General features: G+C 42.1%; 1 protein-coding gene across 1 annotated transcript in view; it reads left to right on the top strand.

Annotated features, from left to right (window-relative positions):
- ABHD12 (abhydrolase domain containing 12, lysophospholipase) overlaps nucleotides 1-27,990 on the top strand; it is a 39,294-nt gene that overhangs the window by 3,917 nt on the left and 7,387 nt on the right. Inside the window, exons 2-6 of the mRNA XM_036380514.2 lie at nucleotides 16,305-16,429; nucleotides 19,521-19,626; nucleotides 21,749-21,868; nucleotides 24,768-24,798; nucleotides 27,295-27,340. Coding sequence (XP_036236407.1) covers nucleotides 16,305-16,429; nucleotides 19,521-19,626; nucleotides 21,749-21,868; nucleotides 24,768-24,798; nucleotides 27,295-27,340 — 428 coding nt within the window. The remainder of the gene's footprint in view (nucleotides 1-16,304; nucleotides 16,430-19,520; nucleotides 19,627-21,748; nucleotides 21,869-24,767; nucleotides 24,799-27,294; nucleotides 27,341-27,990) is intronic.

Genomic DNA, 27,990 nt, shown 5'->3' with positions numbered 1-27,990 from the left:
CTGGTGATAAAAGGTCACATGCGTGTTACCCTTCACTTCTGTGACCTCATGGTTATCTGATCCTCATTTAATCCCAATCAATAGTCAGACTATAGACTTGAGGTGTGAATTTTGCCATTCTCCAATTCTTCTACAAACACTTGTTTGCTACAAATGCTAGAACTTGTTCCTGTCTCTCTCCATGCTGTGGAGCAGTGAAGTGCTTCAAACCCCATGTGTGTGAGCTTTGTTCCTTGGTACTTCTGTGCTCTGCTTGCTGGACAAGCTGCTGTCCCTTCAGCTGTCCCTGGTTCCTTTGCTCCTGGAGACCTCCAGCTGCTGGTACAAGTCCCTGCAAGGGGAAGTTTTGGAGCCTGTCCAGCCTGTGCACCCCACAAGTTTTTGGGCTGACTCTACAATTTGATGTAGTTTCAGTTCCACTGTAGTCAGCCTTGTTCTTGTCTGTTGTGGTGCAACTTGCTTTTGGGAGGCAGCAGGTTGCTTTTAGAGCATTTCCTGGGGGTTTTATGAACATGCAGGGAGGTGCTGAAGGGAAGAGGGTGCAGCAGGCTGCTCTTGTCCTCCCCTCTGATGCAGCTGAATTTCCCTGGACAGTGAGCGTGCTCAAGTGTGACAAATGCGATGTGTGGTGACCCTTGGTGCCATCCTGCCCCAGCAGCTGAAGTGCTTCATGCCTTCCCATGTCCCTTTGGATTTAATCAGTGGTATCTTCCCTCTGACAGAAAACTTGGCCATCTCCAATATCTGCCCCTCTGTCCTCTCAGTGCCCCATCCTTCTATCTCTAGACCTAGCCCCCTTTCTTCTGATGTTACTTTTTTAGAAGCATTTTTAGAGTCTTTTATGATTATTTCAGTCTGTTCCATTGTAGCACAGATGACAAATACTTGAATTGTTCTCCTGCAAGTTTTCATCAATATATTTAAGGGTTTTTTTTCCTCAAGTGAATTTTATGCTATTGTCTCTCTTAATTACTGTGTTCAGGTTAAACCAGTCACTTGTCAGGGCTTTCAAAAGAGGAAGGAGGCTGCCTGCATGGAGATATTTCATCAATCATGCTGCTTTTTCACCAATTCCACCTTCCTACTGGGTAACTGCCTCTATTTCAGTTTTTCTTGAGCAGAGATCACAAAAGAGCTGTGAAATGGTTTCCAGTTGCTTGCCTGTTCTTTCTTTCATAGTAAATACAGGTTGAATCACAGTCCCTCCAATGGGTAAAATATGAAAAAACAGTTTCCTTTGTGTGAGGATTTTTTTTAGTGTGTGGGGCTCCTTTTTGGTTTTGGTTGTGTTGAGTTTTTTGGTTTTTTTTTTTTTTTTTTTTTTTTTTTTTTTTTTTTTTTTTTTGTTGTTGTTGTTGTTGCAGTTCTCTTGAAGAGCATGCACATTAATATTTTGCTCAGATATGTCAAAAATAGGATTGTCTAACTTTTTCCACCTGTATGTTTTCCTTTTTTTTTTTTCTTTAATTATTTATTTGAAGGGTATCACAGTAGCTCTGCCTCCTGTTTTTTCCTGTGCATTGTCAGCCATTTTGGCAGCTTATGGCTGGGGAATGCCTCTGAATTTCTTCCAGGTTACCAGTTTGGGGCATTAGGTATTCGTTCTCTGCAGCATCTTCCCAGTTTGCTCATCTTTTCCAACCATTATAATTCTCTTTCCTTGTGCTCATCTTCTCCCCACTCTTTCTCAATGACACATTAGTCATTTGGCAAAAATAGCACTATTCCCTGCAATGTGGGGAATTATTTGTTTTATTATTGTGGATTGTTTTAATTATTTTTTTTTAATTTAAAGATTTTTGAAGCTATATTGTTGACATGTAGCAGTTCTGTGCCTCAGTGTGTTACTGTTACAGCCTATCTTTTTTCACCATTTTCATCACTGACTTTGGGGTTTTTTTTGGTGTTAAGTAGGTGTGGTTTATTCTCTTAAACATCCCTTGAGACTCATAGCATCCTCCTGCAGGTCTCTCTGCATGACCTAAAATTTCTTTCTTTGGATCCAACGTACCCATGAGCCTCTCTGGATTTTCTGTAACAGAGCACAGCATTTTTTCTGCTGCATCTGCTCTGTTGTGTCTTTTACTCTCTGAGCAGTTTCCTCAGGTCCCCCTATTTCTCACAGAGACCTCTGCTCAAGCAGGTGTGTTCAGGCTGAAGAGAATTTGCCCTCTGGTTTGGTGCTGGTCTCCTTAAACTCTTGATTTCCTTGCAGTGCCATATTTCTGACATCATTCTTGCCCCTGGGTTCAGTTGCTCTGCTTTGATGGCTTATGTCTGAATTAATAATTACCATGGTATTGCTAATTGCTACTACTTTACAGTACTTTCTACTTGGGAGCTGTATGAATTGCCTCTGCTTGTTTGAGCATATCTAAACTCCCCTTGGGTTTGGTAACTCCTGGGACCAACAGGGCTTCCCTGTCATCTCTGGAGTGAGGGTGCCTGTGCAGATCAGGGTCTGCTCAGCATTGTCACCTTCTCTTCTGTCCTTTCTGGCATGTGGCTGCTGAGCCAGAAATCAAGTTCTCTGCAGAGGCAGTCACAGGTCACTGCAGTGAATCTGGGTTTTCTCCAGGGTGCAATGTAGACGCGTTTCTTTTTGGTGAAAACAATGTTGGGGTGTTTTTATTAAAACTGATGGTGGTGACATCATTTCCTCTCCAGAATCCCCTTTCTGCTCTATGTTCAAGAGCCTGGTGTACCCCAGCAGGGCTTCTGCTGTATTTGAAGAGCGCTGCCAGCTGAGTGTGGGCTCCTTTGAAAGGAGCAGTGCCTGCTTAGGAGGCTGCAGCCAAGTTACTTTATCCTCCTAGGCCTGAAGGGCAGGGCAAATTATTTTGGTAATCATGTCAGGATGTGAAATTAGTGAATTCTACAGCAATTCCCCTATAAAACCTGGGGTTTTGTGAGCTCATTGGGTAGCTGTGCTGTGTCCTGGTATTGGAGCTCCAGCAGCAGCTGGCTTCTGGCATGGGGAGGGAGTGAGTGACTGCAAGCAAGGGAAGTTTACTAAGGATGTAATGTGAGAGCACTATGTTAATGTAGCCGTGACTGAATCAGTACCACAAGAAGATTAAAAGAAAGTGCTTCAGCTGTATTAAAAGGGTAACAGGAGACCTAGGAGACTTTAAAGCCATTAGCCTGAGGTGGAGTCAGTGCAATTTAAATTGCAAGAGTTAATTTGAAATTCAGTGGAAGAAGATTTAACAGCTAAATATATATATACTAATGAAAGTAGATCTGTCCTGTGGAAGGACACTGTAAAATGCAACAGGTTTGTCAAGATTACAGGCTGGTTGATCAAAGTATCAGCAGTAAAATTGTTTCTCCAAAGCACTTGACTTTGTACTGTAGTTTTATTGACATTGCTTGCACTGCTAATGGAAAGCGTGATATCTCTATTGAAAATTGGCTCAATGGAGAGAGAAACAACTGGGAAATTGGAGTGGGATTGATCCTTGAGTTCAAAGGTGTGTAATTTTGTGTATCAATCATCCCAAGGATGAGTTGGTTATCAGTTACTATTGATAAAGGTGGGAGGAGGAGGAGGAGAGGATTGATAAGGGTTGATGGATGGGGAAGTCAGCAGTTCAGAGCAGATGGCCAAATAGTGAAAAGGTCACCAGGACACAAGTAAAGCTGGCAGGATGGTGGGGGAGAGAGGGCAGGGGTTGTAACAGGGATAGGAATGGTGACAGAGGGTGAGGCTGTCCTAGGTAAGTCACCTCTGTAAGCTGTCATGTGTCCCTGAATATCCCTTATCCAGACAGGGAGGCTGCCACCTAGGCTGTGGACTTTTGCCTTGCTGGCACACATCTCCTTCCTTCTCTCTTCTCTCTCTAAGCAGCTGGTGAAACTAGTGCAACACTTGGCTTCAGAAATCTGCCTCTTTCTTATTGAAGGCAATTCAAACTTTCAAATGGAATTTCCTAATTTTAGACTCTATCACGTGCCTTGATCATTCACTGAGCTAACAGGAATCATGACTATTTACTTTCCAAATCAAAGTGTTTATTTAACTCAGATATATATCAAGATTGTAACTCTTACTGAGAAATGGAGCAATAGAAAAGATTGTTAGACTAGAAAATTAACTTTAAAACACAAACACTTGAAAACATTTGAGATAAGTCCCACGGCTGCCCTTGTTCAAAACTATCTGTCCAATTTGTACCCACTTAAAATGGTTGTTCATTCCTCTTGAAAAGGAGATTAGTGTTGAGTAATAAGGGCCATAAGGTCATGTGAAGTCTCATCTCCCTTTTTACTGAAAGTGTGCAGAATAAAGGATTTCATGTGGCATAGCTGAAGAAATGAATAAATTGAAGAATATGTGAATAACTGAAGAAACCCTTTTTCTTCTTTGGTACTCTTCAGTGGCATTGTGCAAGCTCAGAGCAGAGTACAGAAAATGCATTTACCCTCTCTAGAGCCTGGTTTCCCTTCCCCTGGCAGTAAAGCTTCCCCTGGGGTGACTATTCTGAGACAGAGGAGCCTACACTAATGAGGATGATGTAAACTGGAAACTTGGAGTCAGGGCTCCCAGGCTGCAGCATCCTTGCTTGTGGAGCAAAGTGTGTTCAAGGTGTTTTAAGAACTGAATAGATGTTAAAACTTCTTACAATGCTCAGGAAGGGAAGCCTGGCACTCTTTTCTCCCTTAAAGCAGTCTGATTTCACTTTTTGTCAAGTTTTGATTCGTTTCAGAGCAGCTTCAGGAAGCAGGAATAAAGCTGACAATACAAGTTTTATACTGCTGAATGTGAAAACTGTGAATTGCACACAGTCATTGGAAATAGCCCATTCTCTTGTTCTTGCAAATCCAGCAGAAATGCAGTGACTGACCTTTGCTTTCAGTTTCTGATAGCCTTGTGCTGGCTCTTATAAAACATTATTTTCCCCTTTCATTACCAGAGTAGGGGACCACATTTCATTTTAAACTTTGGCAGGCTGATGTACAAGTGCTGCTTAGCACAGCTGGTCAGAGCATGGTGCTAATGACACCAAGGTTGTGGGTTCAGTCCCTCTGTGGGCCATTTGCTCAGGAGTTGGACTTGATGATCCTTGTGGGTCCCTTGCAACTGGGAATATTCTGTGGATCTGTTTCGTTTCCCTGCAGTTAAGTAAAAACTCCAACACCTGGTTTTCACCTTGGAGTTGTGTTTTCTGGCTTGGCTCTTGAAGATTTTGTAGTGTTAGCAATGGGTTTGGTTTTAATTGTCCTTAATTTTTTAAGCCTTTGTCATTTTGGAGTTCTTTCCTCCACGAGATGATAGCTAGAGCTGGAATCCCTGAATAAAGCACAGATGAACACAGATTTATCTGCCTGCCTATATGCAAAATGACCCCCTGTTCAAAGCATGTCAGGGCCAACAGCAGTTCTATATCTGCTCATACATCTGTTCTTTAACTCTGGCTGTTGTTTCATGGCCATGCACTGTTTGTTAAGCCTCCCTTTTTAAACGGGTCACAATTACAGAGGACACTGTGACTGCCAGCTGAATGTAACTGTGCTGGGCTGACAGTCAGCATATGTAATGTTTTGGCATTGTTTAATGTTCTTGTTTGCTTGTATGCTTCCAACGGGGAACAGTTGGTCTATTGTAATCAAAATGTATTGCTAACGATGTGTTCTGAATCTAAAAGGTGGCAGAATCACTGCTAACACAAAAACATTCTTTTTCTTCAGGCTTCTCAGAAGGAATGGCTTCTGATCTCTGCCAGCAAAAATAGAGCTTTTTTCAGCTGGAAAGTATAAGATAACCATTTTCATGTGTTTGGAAGGAAAAATGTCTACAATACACAAATGAATCTTTTGCTCAGGTGATTTAGATGAGAGCCAGAGCCACAGAGCCTGCTGCTAGTGGCAATTCTCAGGCTGTGTGGCTGCCTCACATGAACTGCTATGTGAAAAAGTGATTTCATGCTTACAGAGTTGTGCTGCTTGGAAATACAGATCTGTTCCCTCACATGCATCCACAAGAGCAAAGAGTGCACCTGGATTCTTGTTCTTGCTGCAAGGTCAGCGCACTCATGAAGGTCTGTGGGGTTTACAGCACGTTAACAAGGGGTAAATGGTGGTGGGGGAATTGGCTTGGCTGTACTCTGTGCTGCCTCAATTATTGTATGCATTCAGCAGGCAAATGGCTTTAAATGCAGGTTAGGAGCTGTGGTGGAGCATTATGTGTCTGAACTAGTTGTGCTCTTGAACCTCTGCTTGTGCACCTTGATACTCCTCCCCATGAGAGCTGAGTGTGGTTGGGAGAAATGAGAATTTCCAGACTTGGCTGGTCTCAAGCTTCTGTTTTGCACTTCCAGTTCTGTTTCAGTCTTTTGGTGTTTATGTTCTGGTTTTTCCTCCTTCATTAGCAGACAGCTAATGTGTTCCCCAGCTCACAGAGTAGTGAGAAGGCTGTGCCTTTAATATAAACCAGCTGTCAGCTGTGAAATGAGTAAAAAACTTAAGAATTCGGTAAACACTGTGGAAGGAGTGTACTTGTTGTATCTCAATGCCAAGCTCAACTAAAATCTAATGTGGATGACTTCAGATTTGATTAGTGTCAGCAGCATTGCTGGTGAGCTCTGGAGAAAGTATGTCCTTAGAATTTAAACAAGGGCTCATACCAGAAAGGTTTGGGCACAGACTAAGTGGCTGTTGCAGAAAATGCATTCAGGAAAAGTCAACAACCTTAAAACCAGAATCCCCAAGCCTGCTTTTCTGTCCCAAAAGTCAGTTGTTCTGTTGCTGAGGGTTTAATTATTCGTTGTTTGCTACATACTTAAAATGACAGAAGCATCTGCCCCTTCTTTTTTAAAATGTAGCTTTCAGGTTAATCTAGTCACATGCAGTTCACACTAATGGTAATACCAGTGTACCCAAGCATTGAGAAATAACATAGTTGCTGCTTAGGCCATGCTGTCAGCATACATTTAAAATAAATTGGTGCTCTATTGCCAAATGTTCAGCCCATTCTTGTCTCCTGCTCTGTGAAACATGTAGATTTCATGCAACTGGAATGTAAAGTAATCAAGACTGCTGTTCCAATCTCCTGTACTTCAAAGGATGTGCCAATGCATAGTGATTTAATCAGACAAGCTGTGTTATTACTGCATTTAGGGTAGTCAGCTTAGACGGTGGTTGTGGAGAGGAGAGCCCAAGCCATGACATTGGGAAGGGATGGGGTGCTGATGGGGGAAAAATTAGATGTTCCATGTCCCTGTCCTGTTAAATGCTTGTGAGAGCCTTTCCCTCCCTTGCTTAATTGATTCTGCTTTTTGCAAGTGTGTTCCATGGACAAAGACCTGTACATTACCTGCAAGCTGCTCTGTTATTTCTGCTCATTAATGCTGTACTCTTGCCTTTCCCTCCCTTCACGGGCTTGTTTTTGTTTTTGTTTTTCCCTGCAGCGCTCTGAGTCCTGGCATAACCTTTGCTGGCATTTCAGTGCTATCGACCTGCTCAGCAGTGCTTTCCTGTCACCCTGAGTGCTGATGCCACATTGCTCCCACTTGATGCATCAGGATCTTGATTCTTTCAGGTCCTACCCTGAGCTTTCCTTCTTCTCTAAGCTGAAATGTGGTTGTGAGGGTCTCAGTAGCTGGAGCTTGATGGCCCCTCCTGAAAAAATTAATTGAGATGCTCTCCTTTATTTTGCAATTATATCTCTTGGAGGAACAGAGCTAAATCCTTGACTGGCTAGATGGCTTCCTTCTTGCTGTTTAGTGTTTTAAGTTAATGCTTAACCACTTGATATTAATCAGAAGGAGGCACAGAAGCAGTGTGTGACATGCTGGATTGTAAGAGGGGGATGAAGTAGTGAAGTGAGGGAATTTGGGAGCTTAAAGTTTCAAACCTCAGCTGCATTCAGGTGGGTGGGACAGCCCTGAAGCTCTTAGCTCAGCCAAAAGAAGATGGTTTGTAGGCTTTGTGGGAATAGAGAGTTTGCAATAAAGGAGGGAAAGGAATGTGTCCAAGGCAGCAGTTGTACAATCTCTGTAAGCTGATGCCATGACCAAAACAAAAAGTCCTGGAGGCTCCTTCTTTGGAACCTTCTTAGGTGTTTCTACCACAAGTACTAAACCTTCTCCACAAACTTAGGTATTTGAAAGGCTGATTTTATGTGTGTTTGCATTTATCTGTTACAATGCAGATACAGGGTTGGGTCTTTTCTACAATGAACTTCTTTTTGTGGCCCCACTAACCAGTGCCAGCTTCAGGCTGCATAGGGGTGGGAGTGAATGGAAGGTGGGATAAACTGCATAGTTTACTCATGGAGAGCTTGTCAAATGAACTGAGGTAACTTCTCTGACTGCAGGTGATGTGGGGGGATTTTTAAAGGTGATAGAAGTTGCAGAGGGCCTAACTGAAAGCAGCATCAGTAGTCATGTGATTGATGTTAGATGGGGTGTTTTTAATGGAAAATAAGGGGTGAGGTGCTAAAAGTGCTGGCTAGCATACAGACAAAGCATTGTGGTTCTGTTTGCTGACATGCAGCACTTCTCTGGAGCTGTGTTGTCTGAAGCTTTCATGGTCTGTCTGTGATACTGCTAGAAACAGAAATAAGTTAGTGCTTATAACTTTCTGTTGTGCTTTAGATGTACAACATCCTAATCAGCAAAAAAAAAAAAACAAAAAAAAGAGAAAAAATTCTATAATAGTAGCAAAGAAGAATAAATTTCGGTAGCCAGTAGTGTTTTTTATTGTTAGAATTGTTTGTTATCATTTGACAGGAAATTCAAAGTTTTATGGGTGTATTGACATCTTGTTATTTCTCAGTTTTGAAGTTTTTCCTCTATTGGGACACCTTTACTTTCCATCACTGATGGTGGTGTGTCTGTTGACAAAATAAGTTGTCACAATATTGTGAGAAACTTGGAAGTAGAGCTTGCATGTTTAAAGATATTATCAAAAAGCTCAGCTTGCTTTTCTTTTGTCTTTTTGGTTATTTTTTAATGAAAACCCTTAGGCTTTAAATTTGTTACCTTCCCCCCACCTTATTAAGCTGATTATTCCTGTTAATTTGTCTTTTTATTTAAAGAGAAATAGCAGAACATCCCAGATCTTTGCTTCTGGGTACAGTCAGACTATGGAGTGCTATAGCTTTTCTGGGACTCTCCTGATGGAGGCTTGAATACCTTGCTTCACCCTAGTTTTTAAGGCAAATATTTAAGAAGGTTTGCTTAGTGTTTTATTCACCTCTCTCTCCCACTTTTCCATTGATCCAAATAGGAGCATTTAGCAGCTTTAGCCAGATCTTGAGGTTTGGGTAGCTTTTTCTGTTTCTGCCTAGTGGGCAAATTATTCAGCTTTCTTTGTATGCTGGGAGCATTCTTATTTCCTGTGAAAAATCACTGTTCAGTGAGAATGCAGCCAGTCTGATTTGTTACTTGAACCTGGCAAATTTTAGCCCATTCAGCTCAGCTCTGGGTCACCAGAGGGAGTTTGTGAAGCGTGGGCTGTCACAGTTTGCCAAGTGTTTGTGGGAGGAATTAAGTGGACAGCTGTGTAAGGTAGCCTGTCTTTTCTGGGATGAGGAGGAGAAGGGACTGGGTGACTTCTTGGGATCTTCTGTAGCCTCTTTGCTCTTCATGTATCTGTGATGTGACTAAAACAGTCTCTGATTTAAAATGCTTATTTTAAGTCAAGTGATGAACATTTTGGATGCTACAGTGATGAGGGCAGTAGGATCAGGTATAAACTTTCCTGTTGCATTTTCTGTACCTTTGATGGCATAGAATAATAGTGTACCTTGTATTAATTGACTGATACTTCCACACAACAGATCCAACTGCTCTTAAGGCTTGGGTTTACAGGCAGATGGATTTGTACTTGAATTATAGAAGTTGTCAAAGAACAAATAAGGTACCTGGACTTTCCTACCTCGTCCCAATAGCTGAAAGATCAGTTTGTCTTTTGAAACATCAAAGCAAATCATGTCTTTCAAAGACATGACATGTGTCAGTAACAATTTATTCCACTGCTGGATGCCTGAAAAATCTCAGAGTCCTTTATCCTTATTAAAATATGTTCTGTATGGCTCTGTGCAATAGACTACCTTCATTATTTTGAATAAGTGATACTTGTGTTTTAGCCCCAGCTGTCGACTCAGCACCACACAGCTGCTTGGAATAATCACATTTTAAGTCTAGTAGTTGTCTTCCTAAGTAATCCAGTGATTATTTAGGAAAACAAGCACCATCACTTTGAATATCCCTCCTTTCCTACTTCTTTCCCCAGCTGTGTGTGCTGATCCATGATGCCATATGGGCTGGAATATCCCTTTGGTCAGTTGGGGTCAGCTGTTCCAGCTGTGTCCCCCTCCCATCCCACCCATAGCCTCCTTTCTGGTGGGGTAGTGCTATTCTGCAGTTTAGTTTGTGAAGGGGAGACTAGAATATTTCTTCAGAAAGAACAAAGATTTTAAGGAACTTCTTGTAAGAGATGGCAAAGGAATCTAGTAGAGCTAATTTTGTTTTTATTCTCCAGATCTTTCCGAGAGCAAAAGTTTTCAGGAACTGGTGGAAACTAAAATTCTCTGGGACTGTAGTTTGCCATGCAGGTTTTGTACATGATATTTTAGTTGTTTTATGAAATAAGTTGGGGGTGGGGGGGGAAAGAGCAGAGCAATGCCTTTACATTTGTGTCTTGTTTCCAGGATTGGGGTTTGACTTTTTTTTTTTTTTTTTTTTTTTTTTGATGTTTGCTTAATCCCTAGAATAGGAAGATGCATTTGGAGGATTTGATTTTTCTCTTTGTGTTGTTTTGCAGACAACTCATCCTGTTAAAGGGATCTTAGTGCCAGAGGGAGGGATCAGTCACTCAGATCCTTAGAGTTCTGGCAAATACTGCTGTTACCAATGGCTTTCATGGATTCAGGGAAGGTCTGTTTTCAGGATTGGATGAATTTTCTATAATTTAAGCTCCCTTTTCTCTATACAGTACCTACAGTGAAGCTGCTGGTTGCAGCTTTCATTGGGAATTCTATAGCAGTGCCCACAATGAGTCGTGTGATTGCCTGTTTGCCCATGCAGGTTTATTCACTGTGCACAGAAACCAGGAGAGGGTAAACCCCTGCACATGAGCATCTTTTCACTTTGCATTGAGCTCCACATAAAGCAGCTTTTGCAGGAAACCCCTAGGGGAAAGATTTCATATTAATCTCGTAGTGGAACATTACATTGTTGAGTGTTGCTGCTCGAGCTGTCCAAAAGCTGCTGGTACCAAGTCCAGATGGAGAGGGGAGACACTGCCTGTGAACTCAAATTCAGGAGCTGAGAGGCTGTTTCTGTGTGCAGCTGAAAGGCTGATAGGTTTCTTCCTTTTTCTTTTTTTTTAACTTTTCTGAGAAGGAACAAGTGGAATAAGATGAAAGCTTAATTGGATTGGGTGGCTCAGGTGGTGGAGAAAAAAAAATTGTTTGTTCCTTCAGGACCTGCAAGGGGCCCTGTGCAGCACCACTGTCCAGGTGTGCAGAAAAGGAAAATGAGTGCTCTTAATGATCCTACCTGGGCTAGAAATCATCTCTTGTTCAAAACAAGGAAAGCTGGAAGGCTTGCCAGGGACCTGATGTGTGGGCTGTCCTGCCTTTTGCATGGCTGCTGTATTGTTTCTTTACCCCTGTATGCCTTGGGACTCTGTTGCAGTTTCCAAGTTGTAGAATAGGTTGTTTTGGATACAACTCTGTTTACCCCCCAAAAAATCATCCCACTCCTTTAAACTTCCTTTAGCCCTCATTCTTTTGAATCTTTTGCTCGTGTCTTTATCGAACTCCTGATTTTATGCTCTTGATCCCTGTCTGGGGGAATAAATGTATTTTTTAAAATATGTTTTGTGTTAGGAGAGTGGGAGGATATGTTCTTTGTCACGGTGTTCACAGGGGTTTTCGGATTGGGGAAGAGATGAGGATCTGACTCCATGTTTCAGAAGGCTGATTTATTATTTTATGATATATATTACATTAAAACTATACTAAAAGAATAGAAGAAAAGGTTTCATCAGAAGGCCAGCTAAGAATAGAATAGCAAAGAATGATAACAAAAGCTTCTGTCTGGGACAGAGAGTCCAAGCCAGCTCCCTGTGATTGGCCATTAATTAGAAACAACTCTATGAGACCAATCACAGATCCACCTGTTGCATTCCACAGCAGCAGATAACCATTGTTTACATTTTGTTCCTTAGGCTTCTTAGCTTCTCAGGAGGAAAAATTTGAAAGAAAAGATTTTTCATAAAAGTTGTCTGCTACAGTCCTCGTTATGCCATGTATTTTGGTTTTTTCCTCTACCACCCATAAAGTCACTTCTGTCACTTGTGTGATCAAGGTCTTTGCTTTCCAAATCCTGTGCTCTGAGTTCCTGCTGGGAGAGCTCTGCTGTTTGCAGTTTGGAGAGCTGGGGACATGAGGGGCTCCAGAGCAGGGCAGAGTGGCAGCATTCCCTGTCACTATTGAACAAACAGAGCCTCGTGCTCTGGTGTCTGCGGGAGTTTTGTTTCACTCCTGCCCCAGGCAGATCACAAGGGGCACGGTGGGCTGTGGGTGCCTTTGTCTGTAGATCCTTTAGGCACTGCAAGCACAGCCTGTGTGTGTTTCTGGTAAATGTTGTCCTTGCTCTGCTGCAGCTCTGACAGGATCAGTTTTAGTCTCTTGTTTCACCCTTGGCCTGCCCTTTCACCCTGCTAGCACATCTGATCAGGAGATGCTAATGGAAGCACTCCCGGTGTAGAAATGATTCAGATGATCTGCAGGAGAAATTATTTTCATCTGAATCTGGATGCCAGAGCACGGCACAGGACTCTGGTGATTGGACATTGTTCATGAAACCTCCCAAGTTTGCTGGAGAGGAGGGGGCTGCACTCAGGGGATGCTGTCACAAGAGGACCCCCAGCTTCTCCTTGCCAGCCAGACACTCCCACTGTGCCCAAATGCAGAATGTGCTTGTTCTGGGTGAATGCGGCACCTTCATCCAGGTGGAAGCTATGAGGAAAACCTTCTGTTTCTGATGTCACACTTCCAGGAAAGACTTCCTTCTGTCAGACTGAAGTATGCCTGGAGAGGGAATGTACTTTTCTATGTTCACTTGTGGAAAGTGCATGAAGCAAAAACCACTTCATGTTTTGCCTGTGTTTGGGCAGAACCCAGATGTTGGGAAAAAGCCTTTGGTAAATGCAGGGGGGAATGTGATGCTGGGGATTTTGTTTTATTTTGGGCTGACTTGGGGTTGGGTGTTCTATGTTGCATGAGTTGTTTTGTTGTTTTGAAGCTTTTTTACACATTGTTTTTATTGTTCCAGGAAATCAGTTTCTGATATTCTTAAATACCTTCAGTTTGCAGCTTCTTATTTTCTACATCGCTTGTATTTTCCAACTAAGACCTGCTGAGTTTTCTGGTGAAAAGGTGAAGACAAGTATGTTGCTTTTGCCTGAGCACACCAAAATTTCCTTTTGCAGGGCATATATTTCCTGAAATAGCTTTTCTACCAAGCAATAGGAGTTTAATTTAGCTAAATTACTCACTGAAGGGTTACCTGATAACTTCATAATGTCTGTATTTCAGCATATATTCTTGGATTTATCAGGGGAAAAGCTGTCTGGTGGATAGAAGCTTTGCCCTGGTTACATTGTAAGTAGACATCTCCCTGGAGATGAGGTGTAAATGTCACATTGCTGATTAGCATCTGACATGGGGCATGGGAGCAAAGAAAGGGATGCCTCAGTTCAGTCTCCAAAAAGGAGAAACTGGAATCATTCCTGAGCTCTGACAGTGCTACCTGGATAAATGTCCTCCTGTGTGTTTTCTGTTCCTGGTTCCAGCTTGTGGCTGGGCTCTGGGAAGTGCTTTGCCACCCACATCTCTGAGGGGCTCCTGTTTTGATGTGCTCTGGGTGTGCCTGGAGGAATTAAGACCTGGCTCTGTTGTCCTCCTAAGCGAGTGGGGGTTTTATTCTGGCATATGCAAAATTCCCCTGGCAGAGCTCTTTTTGGCTGCTGCAGGATCTAAGCCCCAGGCAGGAAAACTTGCTGGGAAGCCCCATCCTGCCTGGCTGCTCACCTGGACTCTGGTTCTTACTGGGAAGGTGGTGAGGACAGAGTGTCTTGGCTTAAGGCATTTGAAGGCATGGACACCCCAAAATGAGTTACCTCCCCTTTTAGCTTTAACCACTCCCCTTTTTGCCAATAAGGAGAGATGAATGGGAGTAGATCTAAGTGCAAAAATAACTAAAGTGCTTTAACAAAACCACACACTTTTCTCATTGAAGAGAGCTAAGTTACATTTCAGTTGCTCAGCAGTTAAATGGCAGCTATCCTTTAGTGATCTCCCTTTGTCTTCCACAAATCCATTCCAGCTATGAAAATAGGTGGTAGGTGCTGATGTAGTGGAAAGCTGGGTTTAATCTGAGAGTAGGGAGCAATGATCAGCTCAGTGATTAGCCCAAACAAAATGTTGTGTGGCTTTTTTTCCCAAAGCTGTGGGCATAAGGTGGGTCGGCCTGAGGCTTTGGTACTCACTTCTGTTCTTCTAAATCCCATTTTGTATCATTTCCTCTGCTAGTCCTTTGCTGTTTTTGCTTTTCTTACTTTAGAAAACTGGGCTTGAGGTGTGGAAATGTCACTGGAAGCCTTGATGGAGTTCTTTACCTCTTCAATCATCAAATTTGCTGTGGGAAGTATAAAAATCCATTGAACCTTTCAACGTGGGCTTGTTGCAGCCACAGCTGGGTGACAGTGACTTAGTAATCTATTTTTCCCCCTTCTGAAAAATGACAGTTGTTTTGGCTTGTGAAGAAAAGGTCTTGAATTTTGGTAGCACGTGTTTCTGAAGTCCAGAATGTGGTTCCAGGGTGAGAGGAGGCAGACAGGCACTTGTAGGCGTGTAGTAGTGTGCTGAAGGCAGGGTTTGGATGAATAACAGGATATCCTTTTCCCTGTGAGCACCTTAGCAATCATGCCAAAAACTTAGGGGGGAGCAGGGGAGATTGGAATGTCTCCACTTCTGCTGTGCTGAAAAAGTGTTCCTGAAAGTCTTGGTTTTTGGTTCCCAAAAGCTATTGAGATTTTGAAAATTTTGGTACATCATTAAACTCTTTCCAACCCAGTTCTAGCTGTACACTCATTTTTCTTGTACAAATGTGTAAAAACCAGGTCTTTAGGCTTTCTGTTTGACAATTTCACCTAGATGAGATGGCTAAACCCTCTTAGCTCGAGTCTAGAGCAAGTTTAGCTTGTCAGCTCCAAGAATTGCCAAATGGCAGATTAATAATTTCATGCCTTTTGGAAAGAGTGTTCTCTGATTTTAGTAGCCTGCAGTTCCCAACACTGAGAACTGTTTGCTCACTGGCATGGAACATGATTCTTGCTCAAGACTGTCTGCTGAAAAGGAGCAGAAATTGTGTTGCCCGAAGGCTTCCCATGGATTTTAGTTCTTGATTGCAGGGCTGGTTGAGAAACCTCAGTGCACATGAAATGTTGGTCAACTAAATCATTACACATAAGCCTTTATGTAAGCATATGTGCATATATAAACACACATATATGAATGTGTATTTGGTAGTTATTCTGATACAATAAAGGGAATTTTGAGATATATCACTTGACTAGCTGCTGTGTGTTACTTGATTTTTTTTTGGTTGATTTTTTTTGTTGTTGATTAGGATTTTTTCTCTTTTTTTGTTTTTTGGTAGCTTATTCTTCCTAACAAGAAGAAAAGAGAAAATTGAGATACAGTGTTTGGGCGATTCTTAGAGAATAAAACTGCAGTTTATGAAATTTATTGTATTTTATAACTTAAAAAGGTTTGCTTTTTAGGGCATTGAGAGGTAATCCTTTTAGCTGGACAAAGCAGAATGTCTACTCCAGTCTGTTCATGAGATAATGTGTAACTTTATCAGTCTCATTACACATAGTTCCTCAAAATATGTGAAAATTGAACTGAACAAAATCTGATAGTGATCCAAATGGAAGTATGATTGGGCTACTTTTTGGAGATGAACATGTGATATGCATTCTAGAGATTCTGAATCTGTTAAGTTAGCAGGAAGAAAAGCTCTTGTTACAGAGTCTTTTAAAATGTAATCAGTAGGGAGTTTCTATTCCCTTTTTCTAAGCTATATGTCATCAGCTGGTATTTTGGTTACTTCTGCTTCTCTCAAACAACTGAGGCCACACAAACTGTTTGAAATTAGCTTTTGTTTAAAGTGTAAATGACCAGATTTTCAAAACCACCAAGCAGGCAGAGATCATTGTGAAAATTGCTCCATAAATATTCTGCTGTATTCAGCTCTTTCTATTTTTTTTTTTCTTTTATGCAGGCGATACGGATTATGGTTTCGATTGAGGAAGTTAATACTCTGGTTGCTGGGAGTGTACATAGCCATCCCATTTCTAGTGAAGCTTTGCCCTGCTATTCAGGCAAAGCTGGTCTTCCTAAACTTTGGTAAGTGACTCAGTGGCTGGGTGGAGAGGGGACAAGGGGAGTTTGCCTTCACTTTCACCCTGCATGTGAACAGCTTGTGAAGGACATGAACTTTCACAGGTTGTAAACTTCCCCAGACTGTGGTTTGGAAAGCATTCTGTGTGGTTGGTGTAGCATGCCTTTATATAAATAGAGTGACCAAACTGAAGCCAATTTTCAGCCAAAAGAGTTTTTTCCTTCAGGAAAACTGTGCAATATGTCACCTGTGTTTTTCTGAGGGGTTCCACACAGTTGCATGAGTAGACAGCAAGCAAGTGAAATTAAACCCAGCAATCTAAATTTGCATTTAAACCTTACTTGTATTTTATAATGAAATTTTGAAAAATATCTTCCTCTCTGTCAAAGCTAGAAGGACCAACTATGGATCCATTGTTTTTTACATAACTTGTCTAATTTTGTCTGTATGCTTTGCATGTTCTCACACCTTGGACCGTGGTTGCTGTGAAGTGTGCACATGTGCAGGGCAGCTCTTTGATTGTCAGAACTGACAGCCACATAACCTGAATAGTGCAGGCTTCAGTGATTTTGCTTTTACAGAGCTTTGTTAGGTCTCACTGAAGTTCCTGCCTCTGCTCATTGACAAGTGACCACAATAATTGTCCTGTAGCATGTTCTTGTTGCTGTGTTTGCCAGGTTTCCTCAGTATGGTCTACAATGTGTTTGGAGTCAGGACAGAGATTTCTGGGGAAATTGTCCAGAAACCTGCCCTGGAGGTGGATAGTCATGAGTAGCATGGAGAGTGGGAGAAAATGGGCCAGATTTTGAAGGAGCATTCTGCTCCAGTGGTTTTGGAAGCTCACCCCTGAACTAATACAAGACCTTGGTAAAGTGGCAGAACATTTGGAAGAAAATCACCATGGCAGTTCCAAAGAGGGGGAATCTGCTGCAATGTGTTAGGCCCTGGCTGCTGATTATTGGACACTGCTCATTACTGGGCAGCACCCTCAGGGGCAGGGGAAGAACAGCAAACTCAAACTGCAGCTGAACCAGAGCTGAACCTGTGCCAGGAGCAGTCAGCCCTGCACAGAACAAGAAATCCAATATAAATCAGTTTGTGTAGTGAGTGATGAAGAGGAAGCAGGCCCCTCACAACCAGAGGAAGAGGCAGGGCCAGAGATAATCTCCTCATCCCTACCCCCAGGTGAGCTGTGAGGTGAGTCCCTGGTTACCTGGCTGCTCCAAGGAACCCAGGCAATTTGGGTTCCTGTCCCAGGATGCAGGCATTGGCTGGGGATTGGGAAAAGACCAGAAACTCAGCCTCTGGAAGTGGCTCCTGTCAAGCATGAGGGAAAGATATCTTTGCAAGGATGACCTTTGAGTGCACTGAGACAAGTGGGACACCATGGAGCAAGGTATCCAGTACCTGAGAGAATCAGCTGTGCTGGGGGTGATCTGTAGGGGTTCAAAGAAGGAGCAGCTCCTTGTAAACCCAGATGACATCCAGTGTACACAAACCATGTGTTGGGAGTTCCTGTGGAGCACACCAGGGTCATGTGTCAGCTCACTGGCACTGATGTCGTGGAAAAGAGGAGACCAAAAAGTGGACAATTTGGTTCCCAAGCTCCTACTGTATGAAGAACCCATCTCCTCCCTGGTATGGGCCTGAGTCTCATCTGTGAAAAGACTATCCAAGGAATTGAAAGTTTAAATTAAAGAAGAAATTTAAGAGGACCAAATTCAAGAGGACCACCAGCAATTCAAGGAGGAAATGTCCCATGTTCCAGACCAGAGTCTGGAGACTCTGGGAGAGAGGTTTCACACTTGAGGCACGCTGTGGTTTGACCTGCCATGGTGGTGAAATATCAGTGATGCCACCATAATGCAATTTTCTTCATTCCTTCAGGACCAGAATACAGGCCACAGTTTGCCTTTAGCTGGAGAGGTGTACATCTGGAATTGACTGCCCCAGGGGTGAAAACACAGTCTCACTGTTTGGAATGATCATGGACTGATCCAGACTGCCCTGGAAAAGGATGAGGTTCCAGAACACTTGCAGTGCATTGATGACTTTTGGGTGATCATTTGGGACAGTACAGCAGAGGAAGTTTTTGACAAAAGGGAGCAGATAATCCAGATCCTCCTGAAGGCCAGCTTTGCCACAAAACAAAGTAAGGTCAGGGGACCTGCCCAGGAAATTCAGTTTTTAGGAGGTAAGGTGGACATCATCAGATTGGAGGTGGTCAACAGAATAGCAGCCATGTTCCCACCAACCAGCAAGAAGGAAACACAGCTTTCCTAGGAGCTCTGGGGTTTTGGGAGATGTAGATCCCAGAGGACAGCCAGACTCTAAGCTCTCTCTGTCTTGTGACTTGGAAGAAGAAGGGTTCCAAGTGGGGCCCTGAACAACAGCAAGTCTTTGAACAGATCAAACAGGAGACTGCCCTTGAAGTAGCTCAAATCCCATATGCTTTGGCATGAGAGCAGACACTTGCACAGATAAAGATTTGCAGTCTGAGGGCCCACATCTGTCCAGTTAACACTGGCTGTTGTCTGCATTGGTTTTTATGTCTGTATGAAGTTTAAGAGTTTTTGAGAGGGCAAGTAAAGTGAGATTTGGCTGTCACCATTAGCAGTATTTCTTTTTGTGTCAATAGCACAAAAGCTTTGGTGTGTTAATTGCTGTAGCACTGAATCTCAAGGAGACAGATTCTTTCCTGGTTCTGCTGTAGTGGAGCTCCATTTTATGGGAAAAGACTGAATCCAAATCAGCTAACCCATGCCACTGATGCAGCAGAGATCTATAAAGCAGACTGGACAGAGATGGTTAAATGTTTGTCAAAGGAAGCTTTGTCTTCCCCACCTTCTCTTAATTTTTGCCTGTTCCCTGGTTTTTTTTGGTGGTTGCCTGTGTCTTCTTACCTTGCTCTCTTTGCTGTTCATGTTTTAAATCACAGCTGTAGCAAATTCATCCTTTTACACAAAAAGGTCTTCCCAGCACAGCAGACCAGCTAATACAACCCTCCAGTGCTTTGGTTAAGCAGTTTTGTGAGAAAATAAATTAAAATTAAAATGTTTCTTTTTCTTTTTTTTCCTTTCTCTCTTTTCATTTCAGTGAGGGTCCCATATTTCATTGACTTGAAAAGACCACAGGATCAAGGTTTAAACCACACCTGTAATTATTATTTGCAGCCAGAGGAGGATGTAACCATTGGAGTCTGGTAAGGAATCCAGTTCTGTGCAGTATGTGCCATGCATCTTTATCCTTCTCTTTGTTCTAGATGTTGCCTATTCAGTCTTTTTGCTGTGCATGCTCTCATTTGTGGATGTTTGTATTTTCCTCTGCCAAGTGACCGAGTTCATGTTGAAAAGTATGCAAATCTCTGGGGCTCATCTGAGCTAGGATCAGTAATGCACAAAACACAGTCAGACAACCTGTGCATTCAGAGAAACATCAAAATTTGGAATTATAAAGGTTACAGGTCTGCATCACTACAAAGATCCTGCCTCCAGATCAGACCAGACCCATGGAGTTAGATGTTTTGTCATTCAACTCTGATTCGTGTTTTGTTTTGCAAAATACATGTGGGGGAAGATAGGAAAACAGATCAAAGTGTTCACAGTGGGAGGAAGAAAATTCTGTTCATAAAACATATGTAAGATTTGGAGAGTGGGTGAGAACAGAACACACAGTTTACACTCTTCACAAAACAAGTGACAGTGTCAGAGCTCATTTGTAATTTCTTTCTCTCAGTGATGATTTTCTGGTCCCAGGTAAGGACAATTCATTTTAGCTCCTTGTTACCCTGGATTGTGTCAGGTATGGAGGGAAGGGGGTGTTCCCTTAATACAGACAGTGATGTTCAGTCTGTGAAGTGCAGGATTTGGGGTTTTCAGTTGTGTGTGTAACTTAGATGGGTCCTTCAATGCAGTAGAGATTTTCTCTTCACTGGGTGCATAACCTTTAAATGGGATAGAGATATTCTTATCATTGTCATTAGGACATTTTCTTTCCTTTAAGTAAATTTTAGTGAAAGATATGTTTAGAAACTTGAAAACTTCAGTCTTTCCAAGATTGGCTGATAAATAGTGGTTTGATTCTTCACTTGCACAATTAAAATTCTACCTGTTAAGCTGTTAAATAAGTTTTTATTGCAGTCCTGAGATTTGTATTTTGTTTCTCTTGCAAGTGTACTGTCTATCTTTGCTAAAACAGAACTTCCAGCTTGTGGGGGCAATTCAGAGGCTGTCATTTATCTGGATATTTATGGAAGATTTTCACAAAAGTTTGGAGCCTTGATTTAAAAGCCAGTGCAAAGTCTTGTGTTTGGTACATTTGTGAAACAAAGTCCTCACAGAACAGTTGAATTTTTGAGTCTCACAGTTACTGAGGCTTTTTACCTCTTCAAGAGCTTGGTGTGTGCTGGCTGCATGCAAGCAAATTGACTTTTTACATAGTTTTCCCCTGTGTGCTCTGAGCTGTACATCTGGGGAGGATTGCTGTGGTAGGTGCAAGCTTGTCTGCCTTTCAGGTAAAAGCCATGTGAGTGCTTAAGTTACTTCTGATGGCTCTAAGCCAGCCCCCTTCTCAACAACTCAGATGGCTGTGGGCATGTCCTTGCTTTGTGTCTGTATTTTAATTATCCACTTTAATTACCTGCCTTCTGTTCAGTCTGTCATTCCTCTTACTGTTCCACCAGTGTTGAATTCTTTCTCACAAGCCACATAGGTACATTATCTGCAGGAGTGCTGTGAGTTAAAAATTCCTGCCTCTTGTAGATTGTAACTTTTGCAGCTAAAATGTTACACCTTCAAGAACCTTGTGCCTGAAAACAAAACATTTTATCTTCTCCTCAGAGCCCGGGCTCCTCCTTTTCCTCAGATTGGCTGTAAAGTCAGATATGCCTCTTAATCACTGAACATTCTTTCAAGCCCAACTGGCTTTGATTACTCTGTACATCTGCTGACCTAGCAGTGAATCTTGTTTATGGCATATAAGTTATGTTAATTGAAGTAATTAAGTGCCATAAAAGCTGAGGAACTGTGATTATTTTGCCAGAGCAGCAGGAAGTTCAGTAATTGTGCCTTTGAAGTTTGATGCCTTGCACAGACAGTTCTACGTTTTGAAGGCAGTGGTGATGGAGGTGAAAATGTAGAAATAAGTGTAGCCACTGCCTTTTCAATTTGACCATTTCTCAGCTGATCAGGACAGTTTTATAAACAGTGTGTGTGAGGTATGCAACCCTGAGTGAAGGAGTTGAACAGAAAATCTCAGAGTTCAAGTGGCAGACACTTGAGTGTTGAGGAGCAGCAGGACAGGGCAGATTTCCCTTCTGTTCACAGGCACACAGTCCCTGCAGGCTTATGGAAGAATGCCCGAGGGAAGGACCAGCCATGGTTTGAAGAGGCTTTGGGCTCCAGCCACCCTGTAATCCTTTACCTGCACGGCAATGCAGGGACAAGGTGAGGCACAAAACACTGATGGCTTTGTTTCAGGAGGTGTTTTCCTGGCTTGTCACAGCTTCAGCACCTTCAGAAAGACAAGAAAAACTCCTTAGGGGCTGTAGTGACAGGACAAGGGATGATGGTTTTAAACTACAAGAGGGTTGGTTTAGATCAGAGACAGGGCAGAAGTTGCTCACAGTGAGGGTGGTGGTCAAACACTGGAACAGGTTGTCCAGAGAGGTGGCAGAGGCCATGGAAACATTCAGGGTCAGGCTGGATGGAGATCTGAGCAAACTGATCTGGTTGAAGATGTCCCTGCTCGTTGCAGGGGATTTGGAACTAGATGGCCTTTGGAGGTCTCTTCCAGCCCAAACTATTCTATAATTAAAACCAAAATAAAAGCTAAAATTAATTTGGTGCTTCTCCTTTTTAAAAGAAGGCACATACATTTTATGGAATGATCCCTCTCCATTATTGAGTGTGGAAATGGATTTATTGCAGTTATCAGAGATATCAGATATTATAAATTACCTTGTATCCTTTGCTAGAAGCCAGGAGGGTGTGATCTTTCCTGAATCAGGAGTTGGAAAGTACTTATTTTCTGTATAGTAATGAATGTTCTGAATTGAGACAGGGGATGGTATTAGTGCTTCTGTATATGTGGCTCACAGGCATTAAATAAACCTTCCAGTTCCTTTTGTGAGTTTATTTTAGTAATTAACACATTTCCTTCTGAGGAAGGAAAATCAGAAGGAAAGAGGAAGGTTATGTGCTGATCTTGTTTCATTATTGCATCTGTCCAGGACATTTGTCTGGACCAGGAGCACTTCTAAAACTTGTAATTTTATAGTTGACTGTTTATTGGCTAAAGTAGTAGATCAGTTCTCTGTACTTTGTTGCTGGATGATAAAAACCATTAATGTAGTGTGAAGATATTTCTCAGGATCATGTTCTTCCTGCCACCTCTCCACATGTTACAGTGCTTTTGTTTGTTTCTTAGAATGTGGTCTTTTCTCCTAAAAATATGCATTTTACAAAAGAGTATCAATCCCCTGCTGGATTTTGAGTGCCAGTTCTTGGGATGTTTTTTCTTGGTTGCATCTTCTTTTGAAGCTGATGTCTGCCCATAGATACTTTGCAAGAGCAGCAGCATTGCAGGAAAACAAGTTCCATGATGTAAAGTAAAGAAACAGTTTTAGCTGTGCTGGTAGTGAAGGTTTGCTAACCTCTACATCACAGGAACATTTTTCACACCAATTCTTGTCTCAGCACTGTGCTTTTCTTGGTACAAGGGCACAGTGTGGAAGGTGTGTGCTGCAACCCAGGAAATGCATGAACAGATGGGTTTTTTGCAAACTGCCCTTGCCTTCTTGTGCTGATGCATTGCAAGGTTTAATCAAATTGTTGCATTGTTTTTCAAACACTTCTTCACTTTTTTTTTTTATTTTTTGCCTTGATTGGATGTAGCAAATGATACTAAGGGAAGCTTAAGGGAAACTTCCTGCAGCTTAACGGTGGCTGTTTGGGGCCAGTATCTCTGCTTTTTGTGTATTGATTAGATTTCCTTCTCAGCTCCCCCAGGTGCTGCTGGGATGAAGGACTGAGCTAGGGATCAGTTGCATATTTCCCATTTCACTCTGTGCTCTGGAGGAGCTGGAGGTGTCTTGGCTTTGTCATTTCAGATTCAATGTGTGTTGCTGTATGTTTGTTTTCTGTGCTGCACATTCAGTTGCTTGTCCCAGGGCTGCTTTACTGCTGCAGGCTGCATTAACCAGGAGTGAAATACACTGCCTTGGCTTCCTGGTTTGGCTTGAGTGATCTGGGGCTGAGGCAAAAATGTTGTGTACTCAATCCCCTTAGAAAATAGAAAATCCCCTCTGTTACACTTCAAGGAAAGCATGAAAAAGCATAAAGGTGTGCATGTGAAAGGTGACTTTTCAAGCAAGTGGATCATCATCTTCAGGCTTGTATGATTCAAAATGTCTTACAAGCAACCTCTTGCATTTTGCCCTGCGTGTTTTTGACTGGATTAGGTGTTTTCAAGTATGGTTGGAGCTGACAGCTTTTGGTAGGTAGTCAAGTGCATGTGTTCTTTAGAGGGAGATGTGGCATTTTGGTTTAGAGTCTACACTGACCAAGCCAGTCATAGTATGAAATTTCTAGAGTTTTCATAAGTGCAAGAGTACATTTACTATAATACCAATACTAGACTGAAGTTTGAGTATGGGTTAGCCATGTCATGTTGTGCATGTATTTTAAGGTATGTAATGGCACACTCATATTCCTTTCTGTTGTCTAGGTTTCAGTTTATATTTATAAATAAAAGCAGATTCTTCCCCTAGACTTTACAGTTTTCAGTTCTGCTTTTCTCTGCTCACATTTTTGCACATGTCCTTTCTTTCCCTGTGCTTGGAGCCAGGTGAGGAAATCTAAGGGCCACCTGCTTGGCTTAATGTCATTATTTCTGCTGGGAGCATCAAAGTTTTGAGAGGCAGGGCTACTGACTGGGGCAGCACTTGTGGCAAGAGATCAGGGTAGGCAGAGCAAAAAGGGACAGGCTGTTCTGGATGTATTATAGGCTTTGGAAAAGGCAGACAGCAGGGTGGGCTGAAAAGTTCATTTTTACCTGCTGTGAGGTAAGATTTACGTGGAGAAGTTGACTTCAGAATTGAGTCCTGCATAGCTCAGCAAAGCCTGGCTGTCTCCTTGAAGCCTGTGACAAAGCATTTATGGTGTTTCTTATGTTTGGCATGTTTTTGTTAGATTACCTAAGGCAATTGGGAAATATGTTTCTGGAAACTTAAATGTGGTTGGTTTGGGGTTTTTTTAATGTGTTTGGTTTTTTTGTTTGGTTGTTTAATGTTTTTCTTTTTTTTTTTTTTCTTTCATTTTTTTCTTCATCTATGGCTCTTGCCAGAGGAGGGGATCACCGGGTGGAGCTTTACAAGGTAAGAGGCTGCCTTGTAAAAGGAGATTGTCCAAACAGCTGCATTGAAAACAGCTTTCCAAAGAGCTTGGGGCATGGGTGACAGCTGCATTAACACCTCAGGTGTGCACAGAGCTGAGGAGACTGCTCAAACAGCCCCACAGGCACAGCCCTTGGGGCTCTCAGGGTCCTTCCAAGAGGAAGGCTGTAAGGGAAAAGGCTCTGTAAGCTGTGAGCAAGCTCACTTCTCCCATCTTCAAAGATCTTTGAAAGGTCTTTCATTTGCTGTTGTTAACTGCCAGCCCCAGCTGGGCTAACCAAGACAGTTTCTGGGAAAAATCAAGAGTATTATTTAATTACAGCCCCAATTTAATTGATTAGTGTACTAATTTAAGGTACCATTTAAGAGCATTGAGCCTGGATTTCCCCTTTCCTCAAGGCACAGTGCATTTGTATGAGTGGTGCCATCTCAAGTGCAGAAGGTTTTGTAGAAAATCCAATGAATTCCCCAGGTGTAGCACTATGGTGTGAGTTATATGAGAACACAGCTGCTTTGAGTGTTTTGTCTAATGATTTTTGGGGTAATTTACTTTATTAAACTCTCTTTTGGCTGAAATTCCCACATACAGTTTCTTGGTCTCATATCACATGTTTCTAAGAGAGACATAATTGTTTTTGTTGGCTCATTTCAGAGAGGTCTGAGTCTGTTCTTCTCTTTATTTGTGTCAATGTTGGCACTCATAAAGCTTTATTGCAATTCAATGCAAGATCCCCTGCTGCAAAATCTTTTAAATTCAGATTGCTTAGAAAATAGTGTTTAGCAACCCCAAGAAGGCAGGTGATACTTCATTCCCTTTGAGAAAAAAAAAAAAAAAAAGATTAGCTAATTTGCAGAAAATTGGTTGAGGAGACTGTCATGTATGATTTATTTTGTCATTTTTCTTGGAACCAGCCTGTGCTGTGATGCATTTTGTGCTGGCCAAGACAGGCAGAGGAGTTGGTTTTGATTTTGATGGACAAGAGTAGGAGTACTTCAGAATATACAGACTTGGTGTGTTTCTGTGTACATATACAGAGAACACAGTTTACCAAACCCCCAGGTTTCTGTTCCTGGGTCTGGTATTCTTTGCTTCTGAGAACATCCAGACAAGCTGCTTAGTTTGCCTTTTTCAGTCAGTGAACACACACATGGGCTTAGCAGAACCACTCCAGAAACTCCAGGTTTGTGTTTATTCCAGCAGAATGAACCAGTTTGGGATGCTGTCCTTTTTGCTGGTGCTTTTAACAGGCCTTCAATGCAGCCAACACATAAAACATGTATAGAAGACAGGTGAACTCTCAACAGATTAAATAATTTTTAATGGCCTGGAAAAGGTGAGATTGTATATGATATCTTAGCTGTAAAATCACATTGTAAAGCTAAAAACCAAACTTTTCAGGAAGAAACTTCATCTTCTGCATGTCTAGTCAGGGAATTCAATGTGTGAGTGAACTTATAAAAATGTCATATAGTGATTCCATTGGAAACAGCTGTCCTGGAGGATCTAATTTGTCTGGTGGGACAATGGAAGTGTTCTCTCCCTTTCCAGTCAGTTGTCATTGTGAGCTCCACTTGATACTGTGTGCCTCAAAGTGGTTGTGAAATGTTTAATTGTTCATAAATCTACCCAATACATGTAATCTCTTAAAACTGTGCTATAAGTAATGCTCAGTTGACAGGTGTAATTTGATTTGTAGACTACAATTAATTTCATTTGTAGACTACAATAGTCCCAGTACCACTAGAAAGGGTGTTGGTTTTATATTTCCTCTTTAGAGTATAGAATAATACTAATGTTGCTTTTTAAAAAAATCATGTATCATACATAGACCAAAAGAGAAACATTTTAATCATTTTGTAACTTTCTGTTGATTTTTTTTTTTTGTCTACCACAGAGCTTTTAGGTTCATATCAAGCAATGGTAGCTTGGAATGCTTGTATTGTTTTTACCAAGGCACTTTTTCCAAGCAAGCTGGTCTAACATTGAGTGGTTTTACTTACTTTTAACAGATTTTGTTAGGATTACCATTGGCTATAACATGAATATTTATAATAGAGCAACAGCACATTTTTGTGCTATACATTTAAGCCTTCTGCCACAGGCTTCTGTACATTATTCTTACATTTATGCCAATTTGAGTAATGTAATTGAAACAGTTGTACTCCTTCACTGGAAAACATGAAAGTCTTTGTAGGGGAAACAGTAGGATATTTGCAGATCTTAAGGTCAAAGCTGTTAAAGGAATAATCAACATCTTAGGTAGCCTGATATGAGGTCCAGGAAACAAACAGAGTAAAACCAGTGGGCTGAGATTAGTGTTTGGAAAGCTCTGTGCCTGCTACCTTGAAAAGCTGTAAATTGGCCATTTAGCATGTCAATAATTTTATAAAATGAGTGCCTGCACCTTGGCCTGATGCAGGAGCATGGCTGGTGTGCAAGACTCTGTAATGGGCTCTGAGTGTTTCTCTGCCTTGCAGGTCCTCAGCTCCCTGGGGTACCACGTGGTGACGTTTGACTATCGAGGTATGTGGGCTGCTTCTGCCAAGCCTTGCTGCCAGCTCATTAGCTGTGCTTATTGCTTCTCTTTTTTCCCCTCATGGCTATCTAGAGAATTTCCAGAGATTTCCTTTTGCTGATGTCCAGCTGGGTGGGCTGTGGCTCCTGTCTGTCCTCATGCACAGGGCTTGTTGGTTTGGGAGCTGAGGAGCAGAGAGTGAGCCAGGCTGTCACAGCATCCACTTCAGGCACTCCCCAGGTGCACACATGAGAGCTGGGGGCTTGCCTAGGTGCAATCCTTCTGGATAAGATCTAGTTGACTTTCCTAAGGTCACACAGGGAACTGAACTTGCACTTACTTCCTTCTAAAAGCTCACAGGTGAGATAAGACAGAGTAAATTATTTGCTAACAATACTTGGCAGAAGCCACGACTGCTTTGCACCTCTGCACCAGCAGTCAGGCATCTGCTGCTCCTTTTTAACCTTCTTAGTATTTAAGCCATGGCTGCAGTGTAATGCCACTGCAGATACCAGAAAGAAATTAATCCATTGCATTTTTATCAAGAAGACACCTGGGAGAAGTTTATTTGTAGGAGCCTGCACTGTTTTTCAGTCCTGCTGGCAGCTGCTTCTCTGGCTGCTTATTGGGAATCAGAAGAGATGTGGGGTGCTGGCTG

Source organism: Molothrus ater, chromosome 3 (assembly GCF_012460135.2).
Source record: "Molothrus ater isolate BHLD 08-10-18 breed brown headed cowbird chromosome 3, BPBGC_Mater_1.1, whole genome shotgun sequence".
Classification (NCBI taxonomy): domain Eukaryota; kingdom Metazoa; phylum Chordata; class Aves; order Passeriformes; family Icteridae; genus Molothrus; species Molothrus ater.
This window is presented reverse-complemented; position numbering and strand designations above follow the sequence as displayed.